Source organism: Medicago sativa, chromosome 3 (genome assembly GCF_051527215.1).
Source record: "Medicago sativa cultivar Bolivia chromosome 3, Bolivia_mono, whole genome shotgun sequence".
Taxonomy (NCBI): domain Eukaryota; kingdom Viridiplantae; phylum Streptophyta; class Magnoliopsida; order Fabales; family Fabaceae; genus Medicago; species Medicago sativa.
The window spans coordinates 67,351,877-67,369,740 of NC_140751.1; the positions used below are offsets into that span (position 1 = coordinate 67,351,877).

At 33.1% G+C, this 17,864-nt stretch overlaps 3 protein-coding genes across 6 annotated transcripts; 2 read left to right on the forward strand and 1 right to left on the reverse strand.

Moving 5' to 3' along the window:
- Positions 1-1,385: 1,385 nt before the first annotated feature.
- On the forward strand, positions 1,386-9,502 carry LOC146939378 (putative LRR receptor-like serine/threonine-protein kinase At1g06840). Of its 4 annotated transcripts, XM_085757471.1 has the most exons (22): positions 1,386-1,458; positions 1,561-1,591; positions 1,677-1,707; positions 1,810-1,979; positions 3,155-3,305; positions 3,558-3,629; positions 3,757-3,828; positions 4,015-4,158; positions 4,299-4,370; positions 4,479-4,550; positions 5,195-5,269; positions 5,441-5,509; positions 5,593-5,658; positions 5,763-5,834; positions 5,994-6,080; positions 6,475-6,543; positions 6,748-7,235; positions 7,318-7,476; positions 7,615-7,950; positions 8,039-8,289; positions 8,579-8,713; positions 8,853-9,502. In XM_085757471.1, exons 4-22 carry the CDS (start codon positions 1,859-1,861, stop codon positions 9,207-9,209), a joined length of 2,868 nt encoding a protein of 955 aa, XP_085613597.1. In that variant the 5' UTR covers positions 1,386-1,458; positions 1,561-1,591; positions 1,677-1,707; positions 1,810-1,858; the 3' UTR covers positions 9,210-9,502. The 4 variants fall into 4 exon arrangements, with proteins under 4 accessions (XP_085613597.1, XP_085613598.1, XP_085613596.1 ...); XM_085757472.1 differs by lacking the exon at positions 1,677-1,707; XM_085757470.1 differs by lacking the exon at positions 1,561-1,591.
- Positions 9,503-11,824: 2,322 nt separating this feature from the next.
- Positions 11,825-13,635, forward strand: LOC146939379 (large ribosomal subunit protein uL16-like). Its single transcript, XM_085757474.1, has 4 exons — positions 11,825-11,883; positions 12,156-12,657; positions 13,163-13,244; positions 13,354-13,635. Exons 1-4 carry the CDS (start codon positions 11,874-11,876, stop codon positions 13,420-13,422), a joined length of 663 nt encoding a protein of 220 aa, XP_085613600.1. The 5' UTR covers positions 11,825-11,873; the 3' UTR covers positions 13,423-13,635.
- A 231-nt stretch (positions 13,636-13,866) lies between these two features.
- On the reverse strand, positions 13,867-17,657 carry LOC146939380 (metal tolerance protein 4-like). The gene is made up of 7 exons (XM_085757473.1): positions 17,434-17,657; positions 17,030-17,199; positions 16,306-16,504; positions 15,491-15,669; positions 15,257-15,407; positions 14,870-15,000; positions 13,867-14,369 (listed from the first exon to the last, which is right to left on the reverse strand). Exons 1-7 carry the CDS (start codon positions 17,636-17,638, stop codon positions 14,193-14,195), a joined length of 1,212 nt encoding a protein of 403 aa, XP_085613599.1. The 5' UTR covers positions 17,639-17,657; the 3' UTR covers positions 13,867-14,192.
- Positions 17,658-17,864: the final 207 nt, after the last annotated feature.

The following is a 17,864-nucleotide window of genomic DNA, read 5'->3' on the forward strand; positions in this document are numbered from 1 at the left end:
GAATTGGAGCCAAAAAGATTAGGTTTAGGGTTGGCAACTTTTTTTAACATTGTTATTAGTATTAGAAATAAGTTTGATTTGATTAAGATTAAGATTAAGATATTTCAGAAAAAAATAATAACTATTTTTAGAAGCATTTCAATGGATTGTTCTAAAATATCCCAAACCGTGTTTTCATACGATTGTTCGTTTTAATTTATTTCTCTCTTTAGATCAAACTAACATTTATTTTATATGTATGTTTATACGTGTTTCTATACCTGTCAAGTTTTCGATGTTAAAATATCGTTACTTTTTTAGAGAGAAGATAGAGAGAAAATTTAGAGAGAATGTAGAGAAATGAGAAAAGGTGGGAGTGGTATTTATAGAAAAATAGATTTTTGTGGGGATAACCTTTTTCAAATTTTGTAGTTGCCTTGTCCGTCACAAACATCAATTTAAATAAAAAAATATTTAAACTTTGTGACGACATGATCTGTCACAACCTGAATAAAAAACAATTAATGTTTGTGACGTACAAGTCCGACACAAACCTATAATGATTAAATTTTCAAACTTTGTGGCAGCCTAGTCTTTCACAAGCTGAAAAACTAACCGACCTTCTCTGATTCGGTTCAAATCGACTCAAACCAAACTATTTGATTCAATTTTTTGTTTTTTATTTTGAGATCCAAAGAACTGATGTTCACACCATTCCCCACATTTTTTTACTATCCCTCCTTACACAGTCAACTTAAGCCCAACATTTTGTCATTTTGACTAATAAATTGAACCAAATCGATGTTGATTAGACCACTTTAGACATTTTTTTTATCGAAGTGCATACATTGTTTTTACTAATAGTAATACAATTTTTTTTTGGACAATGATACAAATGAAATTCTTACTTCTATATAAAGGTTAACATCATCCAATCCAATATTATTGAATATTAATAGCTCATGAGATATTACATCATATAATATTACACAATATTTGTAATTTGTATTTTGTATTTTAGTTAAGGAAAAGAAAGATACTTATAAGATTTTTACCAAAAAAAGAAGAAAGATATAAGGAAAAAGACAAAAAAGAGTAAAGACAGACACTCAATCTTCTACTCTAGTAGTTGGAAGTTGAAACTGAAGTTGTCCCCCCCAAAAACCTTTTATGTACAACATCTTGGTTGATTTATTGTTTCACTCATCATCAAATCAAATAAATTCTCTCCTTTTTCATTCGCATAAAGTCAAAGAAACCAACCCATTTAAGAATAACAACTCTTTCTTTATCTTATTATTATTTTTCTCTTCCCTTTTTTTTAATACAAATTGTACATTTTTTACTATAGCAATGAAAGTGATGGCTTCTTCTATAATCAACAAAACCACCTACATTTTTTTTCTGCATTTGTTGTCATGTCGACTCAGTCATAAAGACAATACCCCACGTTTACACCCCCCTTTTTCACTCTCTTAGGTAATATAACAACCCATGTGTTTGGTTTTACTTAGTTTATGTTTTAAACTTCAAAGTTTTGAATCTTTTTGCATTTTGGTTTCATATAAATAATTCATAAAGACCAAGTTTCACACTCTTTGGTATTTTTCCTGTAAGTATTAATATTATAACATGCCATGTTTTAGTTTTTACTTAGTCCATGTTATTTGCTTTAAAGTTTGAGTCTTTTTTTTCAGTTTGCTTTCAATTTTGCTTCTGTTGTCTCAGGTGAAATTTTACTTGGTTTTGTGTTTATATGCTAACATGTTTATTTTTTTTTGTTCAATTCATATCAATGAATTTTCTAACTTGATTTTGTATTGTTTTCAGGGAAAGGAAGAAGTATTTTGAGTAGTTTATGAGAGATATTTAAAGGGTTATGGTGATTTCAAGGATGTATCTTTCAAAAGGTTACAAGCATGAAGTTGTTTTCATTTTATGGTTTTGTTGCTATGTGTTACTTGTTGCTGCACAGGAAAATATCACTAACCCTACTGAAGGTATATTTCTTTTTCTCCTTTTTTGGAATTTCATGATTGTTTTGGTTCTATTAGGGATGTACTTTATCATAATTGTTTTTGTTCTATTAGGGATTACTTTTTTCTGCTTAATTTTTTGGAACTGTTAGCTGAGCTTAGATTTTGATGCTTTTCACCTAGGTTCTAAAGTTAAATTTTGAAATAAGACAGTGGACTTGTACAACTTTCACCCCTCAAGTCTAAAGGGGCCCTGTATGAGGATTTCGCTTATTTGAGCTTATGTACCGACGTTAGCACTTGTGAGATTGTTTGGGAGAACTTATGAGAATAGCTTATGGCGTGTTCACAAGCTGTTTTCAGCTTATTCCGTAAACTATTCTGGATAGCTTATGAAAATAGTTTGAGTTACATTTATCATTTGTTGTAGAAATAACTTACACATAAGCACTTATATGATATACACTTAATTGAGTTGTTTGTTTAATGGCTTAGGCTTTCGGATATTTGATTCTTGATTATTTCTCTTTGATGTTAGTGTTTCTGGTAGTGGTACAGATACAATTTGCAAATAATATTTTTTAGTTAGTTACAGTGTTGGTTAGTTTAGGGACTCAGTTGTATGAAAAAAGCATAGATTGGATGACAGAAAAAAAAAATATAACATAAAATCAATTATGCTTCTTTCCCTAATCGTTGGTTCATGACATGAGTTCTAAGATTCTATGACCAAGTAGTCTTGAGTTTGGTCATCATCTCGCTCACTATAAGAAGTTGAATTTCAGCACAAGATAGGCTGTTCTTTCATTTTCCACATTTTAAGCCTAAAGAGCCCTTGCCTGACGAGACATGTTCGAAATATGATATAGAACCATTCACATGTTTTCACCAAACAGTTTTAGCTTTTGGGATAGTTCATTTCAACAGTATCATTTTGGATGAACTTGGTTCATTGTGGAGTTTTCTATACTTGACTTAATGGAAGGAGAATTTTCTGTTCTATCGAATAGCTATTTTCTTGAATATTTCCACATATTAATTTGTTTTTTTGTATATAATGGTGTCAAAGATCACAATTAAAATTACTACACGTGCAAAAATTGGTACTATGACACTATCGATAAAACATTGGTTACAATGCTATGTAATGTTGTTTTTGTTGACATTATTGTGATAATTCTGTTTGGATTAACATGCAGTTGAAGCATTAAAAGCCATAAAAGAAAGGTTGATTGATCCTAATCGAAATTTGAGCAATTGGAATCGCGGAGACCCATGTACATCTCACTGGACAGGAGTTTTGTGTTTCAATGAAACATTAGTGGATGGCTACTTACATGTTCAAGAATTGTACGGCTCTCTTCTACTCGACATTTCTGTTTCATAGTTCACAGTTCTTTATGATGAACTTTTCAATTTACTTTCATGAGTTAACAGATCTTGTCATCTCCATCTGACAAGATATCAATCTTATTCATCGGTTTTATTTTTTTCATTTCCAAAATCAAACTACTCAATGCAGAGCTATCATTTTGTGTTTGAAAATTAAAAACTTTCTTTCTGCTGTAACACCTTTCATAAATTTGTTTTTCTTGTTTGTAGGCAACTAATGAATTTGAGCTTGTCTGGAAATTTGGCACCAGAAATCGGCAGCTTGGTTCATATGGAAAGATTGTAAGACTAATATTGTGAATGATTTTCAATTTCGCAATTGCTTGGTACCACTTTGTTTATGTAATAGTTTTGACTCATTTCAGTGTTTCCTCATTTGCTGATACATGCTTTTCTATGTGTTCTAAAGGAACTTCATGTGGAACAAAATAACTGGGAGTATTCCAAAGGAAATTGGCAATATCAAATCGTTATTCCTCTTGTAAGTCGAACCTCTTTTTATTGCCTTGGTTAATTCTGGAATCTGACTCATTATAAACATTTTAGTACATAAACATCCTTGGTATGAATTCACAATCATGTCTTCTAAAGGCGAGGTGTTTTGTCCTAAATAGCTATGTTATTTTGAAATCTTTCTCATCAACTTTTTTCTCTCCATTTTTTGTAGGCTCCTGAATGGAAATCAGTTAACAGGTCCACTGCCAGAGGAGCTTGGATTTCTTCCGAAGCTTGACAGAATACAAATTGATCAGAACAATATATCAGGACCTCTACCTAAATCATTTGCAAACCTAAACAAGACAAAGCATTTGTAAGGTTCTTTATGACAATAATGTTGTTTAAGCATGACCACTTGTGCTATTTTTATTTGAACTCTATTATTTCTCAACCTTTGTAATCATTTACCAAAAAAAGAAAATAATGTTTTACTTTTCCCCCCCAATGGTGCAGTCACATGAACAATAATTCAATTAGCGGGCAAATCCCACCGGAACTTTCGCGATTACCATCACTTGTTCATTTGTAAGTTGGATACTTGAAGCAGCCGTTAGCTTATTTATCTTGGTTTTATTTAATCCTTAGTTATCACAATTACATGTTTGTTAACAAGATGTTTCTGTGCACCTGCAGCCTTCTTGACAACAACAATTTATCAGGATATCTTCCTCCCGAGCTATCCAAACTGCCAAACTTACTTATACTGTATGATTTCTTAGTCTCTGAGATGTGTGTGTACACAGATATAATTCTATTTTATGTTTCTAATTTCAGTTGAAAAAACACGCAAACCTATTTGATCTTTGAGAAACGAAAAGTACGAATTTTCTGCTTCAGAATCTCAAAAGTGTGTCGAATTAGTCCTTTTTAAGACAATTTCTATGGACATTTTAGTCCCTAGTAGGACTAATTTGACCGCCTGTTATGATTCGTAAGGACTAGATTGGTATTTTCATTTCATAGGGATGAAATAAGTCTCCGTTTTGTTCGATAACAATTTGACATTCACTCTAAAATAGACAAGTGATACAATATCTAGAGACTAGAGGATACCTCATAATAGCATATGATTGCATTGTAAAATAGTTTAGAGTGTCATAGATGATATATCAGGAATAGTTTCTTTCGTTCATTATATTTCATGATTTTAATTTCTGATTAAATTTGCTAGTCTAGTTTTATAATAAATAAGGATTAGTACTTTGTATTTGTATGATTATCGCAGCACATCCCTCACAATAATCCTCTTTTGATGTTTACATTACAGCTCATAAAATTAAATGTTTGTATATTCTCTGTAGTATAATTCGATTTTTGAAGTGTTGTTTTGGATTTTGTTGTTCTTGCAGTCAACTTGACAACAATAACTTCGAAGGAAATAGCATTCCAGATACTTATAGTAACATGTCAAAACTGTTGAAGTTGTAAGTGAATTCGCAATCCTAGAGGATAGCACGTAGTTGTTACTTTGTAGTTTCTCCTTTACTATCTTTGTTAAAATTTGTCATCGCGATTGAAGTTTTCAGTTTGGTTACGAGAAGTATTTGATTTCAAGTTTTGGTTATCTAAACGTTGTTATTGGTTGATATTATCAGGAGCCTTAAGAACTGTAACTTGCAAGGACCGATTCCTGACTTAAGCCGTATACCACACCTTCTTTATCTGTAAGTTCACTTATCTTATGATGTCCTTTTTTTGCTTAAAATAAACTAGTAATTTTTACTGAGCATTATTGTATGAATTTCAGTGACCTCAGTTCGAATCAGTTGAATGAATCACTTCCTTCCAAACTTGCAGAAAACATCACAACAATGTAAGAATCACTATCATTTAAATAATTTGTATTCTATTTTTCAAGGTAAATCTAAATAATATGAGATTACATGTTTTTGATTTTTAACCCGTGGTTATGTGCAGCGATTTATCAAACAACAAGCTTACTGGAAACATCCCGTCCTCGTTTTCTGGTCTTTCAAAACTTCAGAGATTGTAAGTTGTCTTTTGTTTTATTTTTCTTATTCTATACATCAAATTGTTAATATGAACCAAATTAAAGTTACTAGATACCCAGATATTTTATATATATATATTTCTTATTTAATCAATCAAGTTATAAAATCTTCTTAATAATATCTTTCTCTGTGGTAGGTCTCTTGCAAACAATTCATTGAATGGCAATGTTCCTTCCACAATTTGGCAGAACAAGACTTCAAAAGCATCAGAAAGATTTATCTTGTAAGCCCTAAAGTGATAAATTCCACAATTTTTCTCTCTCTAAATGCGCATTGGGGTTTCCCGTGCGCGTTCTTTTCAGTATACCAAATCATAAGTACCAACACTGATACCGACACCGGACACGACATATATGCAGACTCCCGTAATAATTTAAGAAAATGAAATAGTTGAATGTAACTACATCTACATGTTTTGTGTCGATGTTAGACATCGGAGACGCCTTCAATTTTAAGTGCCGGTGCTACATAGGTCGGTACACAATCAAATGGGTGCAGATTTGACCTTTGGACATATTCTGTGTTTTTCTATGCTAATATATTCAGTTCATTTGTATTTCCCTCTAGTGAATGATTTTCACTTTTGATTTTCTCATCATGTGTTTATGATTTTGCAGGGAGTTGGAAAATAATCAATTCACAACTGTATCAGGCAGTACTGATCTTCCTTCAAATGTCACAGTCTTGTAAGATTCTTAACTTACTATGTAGTTTGTATCGAGATCATTGTAGCCGAGACTTCAGATTCCCATTCTTTAGTCTTTGTTACGCATGTTCGAATTACTCATCTTATTTTCCGAAGATCAAGAATTGAGCATTAGATTGAGCATACATACTCCATCATCGTTATATAGGTTCCATGTTATTATCTAAAAATTATTGTATTTCAGGCTTCGTGGGAATCCTCTATGCTCAAATAACACCTTGAGTCAGCTATGTAGTTCTGAAGGTGTTGACAATACAGATGGCCTAGTTCCAACAAACAACAACGGTTCCTGTCCAGTTCAATCATGTCCGCCACCTTATGAATTCTCTTTGGATTGTTTCTGTGCAGCCCCGTTGCTTGTTGGTTATCGATTGAAAAGTCCCGGGTTTTCAGATTTCCTTCCATACATAAATGAATTTGAGGAATACCTGACTACTGGTCTTAGTATAAACATCAGTCAGCTAAACTTTACTTTTCGGTGGCAACCAGGACCTCGATTAAGAATGGACTTGAAGTTTTTTCCTTTATATGTTGATCGTAATAGTTCTCATACTTTCAATGAAACCGAGGTCCAACGAATTAAAAGCATGTTCACAGGATGGAATATTCCAGACAGTGATTTGTTTGGACCATATGAATTGATCAACTTGAATATGGGTTTATACCAGAATGGTAAGTCTCATAAACTTCTTATGATCTGCTATATTGCTTAGGGGAATTTGGATTTAATGCATACTTCTCATTATTGTTGCAGCGACTTCCACCTCTTCAAAATCGGGGATAAGTACGGGTGCAATAGTTGGCATAGTCTTAGGGGCAATTGCATGTGCAGTGACGCTATCTGCTATTGTTACTCTTCTTATATTAAGAACAAAATTGAAAGATTATCGTGCAATTTCCAAACGGCGTCATGGTGAGTTCCTTATCATGAATGAGTAAATGTATCATTATTTTGTAGCTTATCAAAATGTGGCAGCGGTGCTACAAATTACTGTTATAGACCAAATTTGATCGGCTGTCAAGAATAACATAGCTGTATGTTTATTAACAGTGTCTAAAATCAAAATCAAAATGGATGGTGTAAGGTCCTTCACTTATGAAGAATTGTCCTCCGCTACGAACAATTTTAGCAGCTCCGCTCAAGTCGGACAAGGGGGCTATGGGAAGGTATATAAAGGTGTCATTTCTGATGGGACAGCTGTTGCCATAAAACGTGCACAGGAGGGGTCACTGCAAGGCGAGAAAGAGTTCCTCACTGAAATATCGCTACTATCAAGGTTACATCATCGCAACCTTGTGTCTCTGATTGGATACTGTGATGAAGAAGGTGAACAGATGCTGGTTTATGAATACATGCCAAATGGCACATTAAGGGATCACCTTTCTGGTACATATTATGTTCTTATTTTTTAGTTTTCTGACATTTTCTATTAACTTTTTATGATTTAGTAACATCATGTGCTGTTTTACCACAGTTACAGCAAAAGAACCTCTGACTTTTATCACGAGATTGAAGATTGCATTAGGGTCGGCTAAAGGTCTCATGTATCTACACAATGAAGCGGATCCTCCAATATTTCATCGTGATGTCAAGGCCAGCAACATATTATTGGATTCTAAGCTCTCTGCAAAAGTCGCAGATTTCGGACTTTCACGGCTTGCACCAGTTCCAGATATGGAAGGAATTGTGCCTGGTCATGTATCTACTGTGGTGAAGGGTACACCGGTAAGGCTTTCATAATTTGATTTGGCTTTTTTAAACTTTGCATGTGTGTGTAAAGAGGATTAGCAAACTTATTGTTGTGTTAGATCCTGTTTGGATCGACTTATTTGAATTGTGAGACTGTATGAGAGTGCTCATGAAAACAACTTACTTCATTAGCTCTTCAGAATAGCTTATGAAAACAACGTATCTAGTCTACATGAAAAGTGTGTATGTATTCGAAGGTAGATTTTATTTATTCAACGATCTTTATTTGTTACTTATTTCCCTTATGTCTTGTTTAAATATGCAGGGTTACCTTGATCCAGAGTACTTCTTAACTCACAAATTGACCGACAAGAGTGATGTTTATAGTCTCGGCGTTGTGTTTCTAGAAATTTTGACTGGGATGCATCCTATCTCACATGGCAAAAATATTGTTAGAGAGGTATTTTCTTACCACTACACTTAGTTTCTCTCCTTATTCTCTAACTTGGATCAAACTGGATAGTCTTGAAGTAACTAGTATCCTTTTTGTCAAATTAATGGAACGCTTGATGCAAACGCTTTTCAATACCTTTTTTCAGGTCAATCTTTCATACCAATCTGGCGTAATATTTTCAATCATCGATGAACGAATGGGATCTTATCCATCTGAGCATGTGGAGAAATTTTTGACATTGGCCCTCAAGTGTGTTGAGGACGAGCCAGATAATCGGCCTACAATGGCAGAGGTGGTTAGAGAGCTTGAAAACATATGGAACGTAATGCCGGAATCAGATACCAGAAGAGCTGAATCTATAACAAGTGGCAGTGTCAGTGATTCTAGTAAAGCAATGAGTACACCATCTTCATCCTCAGCTATAAGGAATACTTTTGTATCAGGTGATGTGTCTGGTAGTGACCTTGTTAGTGGAGTAATACCAAGCATCAAACCAAGATAGAACTATACACATGAGTTGAAAAATATTAGGTTTAGATATTGTTGAGGTTGTCATTAATTACCCTGTCAATTGAATAATGAGACTTGGTATGTCACTGGATTTCATCTTCACTCTTTATATTATTTTCTTTTGTACAATCTGATACACTGATAGAACATGGAGGGTGTATATAACATATTAGTTTCTTACATATCATATAAGCTAAGGTGTTGTATATGTAGTGCAGTTTAATTACTAGGAAAGTGAATTATATTTGAGGTTGTTATTCAAATAGTATAGCAATTTTTGAGTCACTCTTGAACCATATTTATAAATTTTGTTTGTCGTGCAGTACACTATAGATAATACTCAATCTGGTCTTGAATATAAGTAAAAAGTCATGTATTTGATTTAAATTAGATCAAATGTATTTGACTTTTTGCTTATATTTAAGATAGAAGGAAATATCTTACAGAATTTTTTTTTTTTTTTTTGAAGAATACAGAATTGTTGTTTTTTTACTACAAAAAAAAAAAAAAACTCATGCAATTATATTTACTTTAAGAATTTAGAGTGTAAATTGGTGTATGAGACTTTTAATAAAAATCAATTTATTTTGTCATGCCACTACACTTATAACTATATTTTAAAATTGATAATACGAGATGGCTCAATTGGCTTTTATAGTTATCAGGTAATTTACATTACCCTTTTTAAAAAGAAGTTAATTTACATTACAAAATATATGTTTTGTGTGTGCGCGAAACGAGTATCAACGGTAAAGATTAATTTCTTGATTTTGATGTATTTACCACTAAATCATTCTCAGAATTGGATTTGAATTCATAACCTCTAGTTAAGTTGGAATATATCTCTTACGAGTTACAATCTCATCCTCATGCTATTGAGTCTACAAAATATGTCAATTCAACTTACATTTTGTTATAAAATAAACTAAAAGACAAGATCAAAGAAGAAGAGGAAGAAGAAGATGAAAGCACTTTGTATTTCTCTTCACACGTGTATCTTTTACATTGCAATATAGGTCCTATTTATAGGACATAAATGAGCAAGTGACTGATCAAAGTCATAAGGACCATTAAGCATACATTCACTAATAGGGGTTATAGGAAAGTGGAAGGTGGAATATTAAGGATGGACATCCACTTAACTTATTATTCATAACACATTTTGCTTTCTTTAATCCCAAAATGTTGGTTATTTTATGAAATCAAGATGTAACTAATGATATTTTCCCCTTTGTACCCTTACATAAACCAAAATCATGAATTAAATGAAATTTATATATATTGTTTTGTAAATCAAGATATCTTCTGCATGCAACTGCAGAGACTAATTTCTCGAAAGAACTGAGATTTATTTAAGATGTTGATTTCTCCAAACAAATGTCTTTCCATATGCACGGACCATGGATTATCCATGAAACCAAATAGCTGGAGGATCCAAATTAATGAATTTTACTTAATGAATTAAGGGTTTAAAATCTAATCTTATCCAAAGTATTAGTATATTTTAATATGTGTGCCCAAAGCAAGGGACTTGATGAAAATAGTCTTCCTGCCTATGTCACGAGGGGTAAAATAAATTTCTTTCTTGTGTCACTTTGGTTTTTCCAATATCTTATTGTTACATCTAATCCTTGTTTGGTTAAATGCACCCAACACCCAAGGATGGAGATATTGATAAGCTTATTAAACACGAAATTGACTTAACATGCATGAAAGATATGGGACACTCATATTGCATGATCTACAAATAAGAGTAATGACTAATGAGTACAAGTTATCTGTATGGAAAACGATTTCAATAAATGAGAGGATTTTTAATAGTAAACCGTCATCCATTGGCATTACTAGCAACGTTTGGTTACATGCCAAAAATTTAATAGCAAAAATCCTACTCAACCCTCTATTTGTATGTTTTACCTCTACCAGTAACTATCAAGTACATCTCATCTTGTTGTATTACAACTTCTCTTATCAAATACAGCTACATCTACACGTCTTGTGTTTATCAATCGTACGTCATTTATGAACAAAAATAAAAACATAGTGCAAAAACGACGTACCAATAATTTTAAAACATCGCTAATGAATGTGAATGTTAACTCAGTTGATCAGAAGTTGACTTATCCGCAAGGTCGTAGATTTAACTTATGTTGCAAGTATGAAGGCCTTTTTAGATGGTAAAATATAGATATGTATGTTAGAGTCTTGTGTATGCTCTGACTCTGATGAGTTCCGGAATCCAACTCACCTAAACTTTATTTATATAATAAAAAAAATTAAAATGTAATTAATCACCAACGTGAGCTAATATGTGATTATGTGACGAGCTATTAGCATAAAACTTGTTTAGAGTTACTAAATATCTTTAAATCCTTTTTTTAATTACTTATAATATTTTATCTTTCTCGTAAAAAAATACATGTCGGTTGGGTATTGTTCGTAGCAGGCCTAAAAAGAACCCGGGTCCAACAAGCCAACCCACTTTCTCGAACATTCTGGGCCGCAAACGGGCCTAGCTATGGCCACTTTCTTAAGACATGACGCAAGCCAATACGTAAGCACACAAACAAAACGCGCCAATGCAAAGGTATAAAAGGAACACCAAATCTCTCACATTTTTCAATTCAATTTTCAGTTTCAACACAAAAAATCAACCATGGGAAGAAGTAAGCAACTAAACAACCTCTCTTTTATTCTCTCATTAATTCAAAATCTTCAAATAAATTTCATATTAAGTATTAACTATTCCATAAATATATTTTAATAACAAAATTTTGATGTCAAACACAGTGTCCCATTGATGTTGTGTTGTGTGTATTTATTTATTTATTTTTAAATATATATGATGTCAAATAAGATATCTGTGTCTGAATTTTTATGTTTAAATAACCCAACTCTAATTATTCTAATGTAGTATAAACATTTTGATATTTGTTAGGACCGGCGAGATGTTACCGGCAAATAAAGAACAAACCATACCCAAAGTCACGATTTTGTCGCGGTGTACCAGATCCAAAGATTCGAATCTACGATGTAGGAGCGAAGAAAAAAGGTGTAGATGAGTTCCCATTCTGCGTCCACTTGGTATCATGGGAGAAGGAAAATGTATCGAGTGAAGCATTAGAAGCAGCGAGAATTGCGTGCAACAAGTATATGTCGAAGTTTGCTGGAAAAGACACGTTTCATTTGCGTGTGAGGGTTCATCCTTTCCATGTGTTGAGGATTAATAAGATGCTATCGTGTGCTGGAGCTGATAGGTTACAGACGGGGATGAGAGGTGCGTTTGGGAAACCGTTAGGGACTTGTGCTAGGGTTAGTATTGGTCAGGTGCTGTTGTCTGTTAGGTGTAAGAGTGGGAATGGTGATCACGCTCAAGAGGCTCTTCGTCGTGCTAAGTTTAAGTTCCCTGGGCGTCAGAAGATTATTGTTAGTAGAAAGTGGTAAGATTTTTTTCAGTATTGTCGATTTTTTTTTTCCTTCTAGATTTTAATCTTTTTTGGTTAATTTTCTCTGATTCATACTTATGCATGCATGCTTTTGTTTTTTTGGTAAGTTCGAGATAGACATCCGTATATTAGTACTTGAAAATTGTCTGAAACTACAACGATGATCGACTTCTGTCTCTAGAATTATAAGTTCAAGGTCATTCATGATGTAATGTTTGAGATTGTGAGTTGATCGGTGTTACTTTGACAAAAACAAGAAAAAACATACATGTGTCTCAAAATTCAATTTATACTTGTTTTCCTTTTTGTTAAACCGGACACCAATCAAATCATAAGTTGTGAGGACAATAACAGTGAGCTTCTACTTTTGGAGAGCACGTTTTAGACAATTTTCAAGCATAAGACGTCTTCGACATAACTTGTCTTGCCTTGTTTTTAAAGCAATTCTAATTTTATGTAGTAGTAGTTTGTGCTGACTTAATTGTTTTCAATTTTTTAGGGGTTTTACAAAGTTGAGTCATGCCGAGTACTTGAAGTTGAAATCTGAGAACAGAATTATGCCGGATGGGGTAAATGCAAAGGTTAGTATTTGAAACATGATATCAATTTATTTAAGGGAGCTGGTTGGAGATTTCACCATATTTTTTTATAGATGAGGTAATTGACTGAAAATTTTCCTGCATTTTTCAGGTTCTTGGGTGCCATGGACCTTTGGCCAATCGTCAGCCTGGAAGAGCTTTCTTGCCAATGTCTGCTTAGAAATATATGATTTTACTTCAATAGGCTCAGTGGATGTTTCACTTATCAGTGATTCTGTTATTAGTAAATAGATATTTGAATTGTGTGTATCAAATGCATTTCCAAGATGTCTAGGGTATGAGAGATGCACAAATGATGTATCTAACTTTTAATTATGTACTGTCATGGTTGGAACCATATATATAAAATAAAGTGCTTTTGTTGTTGTGTGTACATTATTTTTAATATACTATAGTAAGATGAACTTTATCTTCTGAGAAATATGAAAAAGGGGAAATACAAGTATCAACTAATCAAATGAGATTTGAGGCCCAAATGATTAATAGTTAGTTGCACCTGAAAATTGAAACCATGTTTTTCACATTATTCATATTCCCCCATTTTCATATTAGCCATCTTTGCTTTTGGTGTGACAATCACAAAAACCGAATCATAAATGGAATGTATCCGTAAAACTGAGGCATTTATATATTATTAAGGATACAACCTGACAAGTAACCTTAAATACATCATGTGTGATTCCAAAATGAACTATAGAACTAATGAAACATTGAAAACTTTGTAACTTGCTCGTATTACAGAATGTATTTGTATGAAAAGTAACTCGAAGTGTATGAAAAGTAACTCGAAGTTCGGTTGCATTATCAGCTTCCTTATAAGCAACCATCTGGATCGTTCTCTTTTACAGTTTTGCTCTTCACGAAGAAATCATTGGTGAAGACTCAATTACAAAAGTATGCTTTTCTTATGCACAGACCGGTAAAACGTGCTTACGTATTGTTGGGTAGTTTACTGAGAACTGAGTGCTCTGGTTTGTGATCGCACTCAAAGTCTAGATGAACGAATGCCCTCTCAACTTCCGGAAGTTTCTCAAGCTTTATTTGTAAAGTCTCCCCAATGGCATGTGCTTCTTTTAACGGTAATTCCTCTGGCAGTTCAATGTCTACCTGCTCAAAATCAAATTCAAATGATGAGACATAAAATCTTCTTATCTTTGTGATATTATGTTTGGTGCGCTTGTATGAATATAGCATACACGAACATTAGTATGTGAGGTTTGTAAGACTAAATCCCAGTAAAAGAAAATTATCCTATCTTTGTCATAACAAGATATATATGTACTGACATTCAAAGCTAACTAGGCAAGAGAAATTGAACTCGTCGTCACAATTATGTTCAAAATGTAATATTGGACAATCAACTCGTCACAAGTGCTACGTACACAATAAGAGAAACCTAACTGGATCCATTACGCACATTCCTTTATAACAGTAACAAAAAATATTAGATTCATATCAGTATTTTGTGAATGCTAATCAAGAATGCCAAGTTAAATTTTATAAAAATCAGGACTCGTGTTGTATAACCATTTTTTTTTGGATAAATGAAGTTAGTTTTTTCGTGTAGTTAATAATCCTATAAATTGATTCTGTGAAATTCAACATACCTCCACAAAATATAAAACACCAAATGTATATGCACGGACAGTGTCAACACGTTGAATTCCGGGGTGCCTTATAACGAGATATGTCAGCTTCTGCAAAACTTCAGGAGGTGCAGATTGTCCCACCAATGAAACTGTAAAGGAAGGTATCGGTGATCAGAATAAGCACAAAATTACATTCACATACAAATGACAACAAAACGAACTATAAGCTAACCAATTGCATTTACGTCTTAAATTTTAAATCTTTTTATTGTTATTAAGATCTGTCTTTTTGACCTTACCGGAAGCAAAAGTTAATTATGTATACAATTTTGTTCAATATTTGAAACACCAAGAATATATGCATATTGTAACATTTTATATGTTTGAAATTTTGTTTAGAATTACCGGCATTTTCCATGACAGTGCGAGACCAATTTGTGATGGTGTAAATTGCAAGCAAAATAGCTCCTATCGGATCAATCCACCAGTAAAATTTATCACCAAGAATAGCCGCAACTAATCCAACTACATTTGTTACCACATCAAAGTGGTGATCCTGCATATTGACATGTTTTCTTATTGTTAAATTCTACTTTGACTTAATTTATGAAGCAAACATCAGAAGAGAGGGACACTTACATCTGCATAGGCACGGACAATCTTGTTTCTCGAGCTTCTGCAGTAAAGCCAGAGTATAAGCTTCACCACAGTTGCAAATATCATGATAGAGTACAACCATATTAGTTGTTCAGATGTCATCTTTTCACTAGGACTGTTTTCTATTAATTGCTTTACGGCCGTGAATAACACCTGAAAACCTGTAGCAAAATAGATTCAATGTATCATGTTATGTGTTACATGTCCATGTACCAGTATTGTCAAAAAGTATTAAATGATGTAATTTCAGAAGCAGTGGGAATATCAGATTAACCCCAAATATCTGAATGAATACTTCATAACATGTTGATGTTCACTTTTATTCAGAACTTTCATTAATAAAATTAAGTTCAATTTCTGTCATCATTTTATAAATTCTGTACATAACCTGTCATCAGCTATAACCTATAGCTGAATGATTTCCTTAAACTCAGTAAATAAGGACTGCACGTTTTAGAAATGATTTTAAAAATTTGTTCACAACGGAATGAACAGCATAAGGGCTATATACGGTCTTTCATTACGTTTACCAAAGACATTAGAATTTTCAACCAGTCAGATACTTAGACAAGAGCACTAGCAAATAAATGTTCCTCGGCACTATAGCATAAGCATATGGCATATTCAAAATCAAATTGAAATTCATTTACAATAAAAATGGTATACATTACATCATTGTGATCTGAATCATTCACCATTCAACTCAAAGGAAAAAGACAAAGAGAATTTTGATGTAAGCAACAACAAAATGAACAATATACAAGCTAGGAATATAGTTCAAGTCAAATTTGACTCACCAAGTGTGGCCATGACAGCGGCAAAAACAATTATGCCTACTGGCTGCACCCTCAGCTTTCCGATGGGATACTGATAGATATTTATGTTCTTCATTGCTATGTGAGTGTACCAGAGTATACCACCAGCCATTAGATCAAGCAGAGAATCTAAAGTTGATGCTGCAATAGCTATGGATCCACTCCTTACCGTCGCATATGTCTACACATCAACACGTATATTATTTTACTTAATTCACAAAAGCTCTTTTCCTTTTCAACAAAAACAAATAAAAATAATTCACAAAAGGACTGTACCGAAGCATATATAATAATATGAATAACAAAACAACAAACATACAATCCAAGCATCCAAAAAGTTCTAGTTTAAAAATGAACCATTCTATAACCACAATTACATCAAATTAATTTTGATTCCAAACTTTAGTTAAACTGAAAAGTGACAAAAAGTACCTTTTGTCCTATGTCAAAAATTAACACTAAATTGTATATCAAACTTTACATCAAAATAGCTTTTTCAGTGAAAATACCAAACAAAAATCAATAAACTTTATACCCAATTGTAAACGAATCAATACAAAATCAAATTAAATTCAAAATCACTTTTTTGAAAATCAGTTAATATGTATAATAACTGTTTGTTGAATCCAAACATATGAATCTGGCGACCGCAAACTTGAAATTTAATACATAAAATTAATACATAAATATGATATATAGTATATACCTTCAATATCAATAAAACAATATTTGCATAATTTGAAATCTTCATAGCTCTTTCTTGTTGTGCCTGCTCTTCTTTATCATCCTCATCAATGCAGTCCGATTCCACCACCGCATCCACTTCCTCAAACGATTTCAGTGTAGCAATTTGTTTCTCATAGTACTCTTTCTCTCCTATACACACATAAATTCAACCTTATAACACCTTCATAAAATAATTATTCAACTTCATCATTCATAAATACATACACTATACATCACTGACACCTCTGATCAAAGGCGTGTTAGATGGTGTCTTTATATGTGTCTGATACTGACACGACACCTGCTTACACATGTGATATCAGATGTGATTCATTTTCTTTTATTATTACACGTATCAGTGTCGTGTCTGGTGTAGCATCATACCTTGGCTTAAAGCGGTGGCGTTGGAGAGATCAACATCGAAAGGAGACTCAGAATCAAGGCAAGAACGGACTTTATCAGGAAGTGTAGACAGGAAAGCTGATCTAAGAGAGTTTACCGAATTCCGGCGAATTATTTGCGTGGTCCGACCGTCGTGTATGGCGGAGAGAAGCGGTCTGGTAGGATCCGAACCCGAATTCCCGTCCATGTTTGTCAACTAAGGTAATGAAATGAAATAACGCATGCAATACTCCAATAAATAATGAAAACGAATTCACATGCTCTTAAGTTTTTGATAGTAACTCATGTAATAAAGATACAATAAAAGTAATAATTATTTTTTGTTTGTATATTCTAGTTGCAAGTCTTCATTGCTACGTGTACAGTAACTGTTTTGCCAACAGAATTACAAACATATAGACGTCAATAAATTT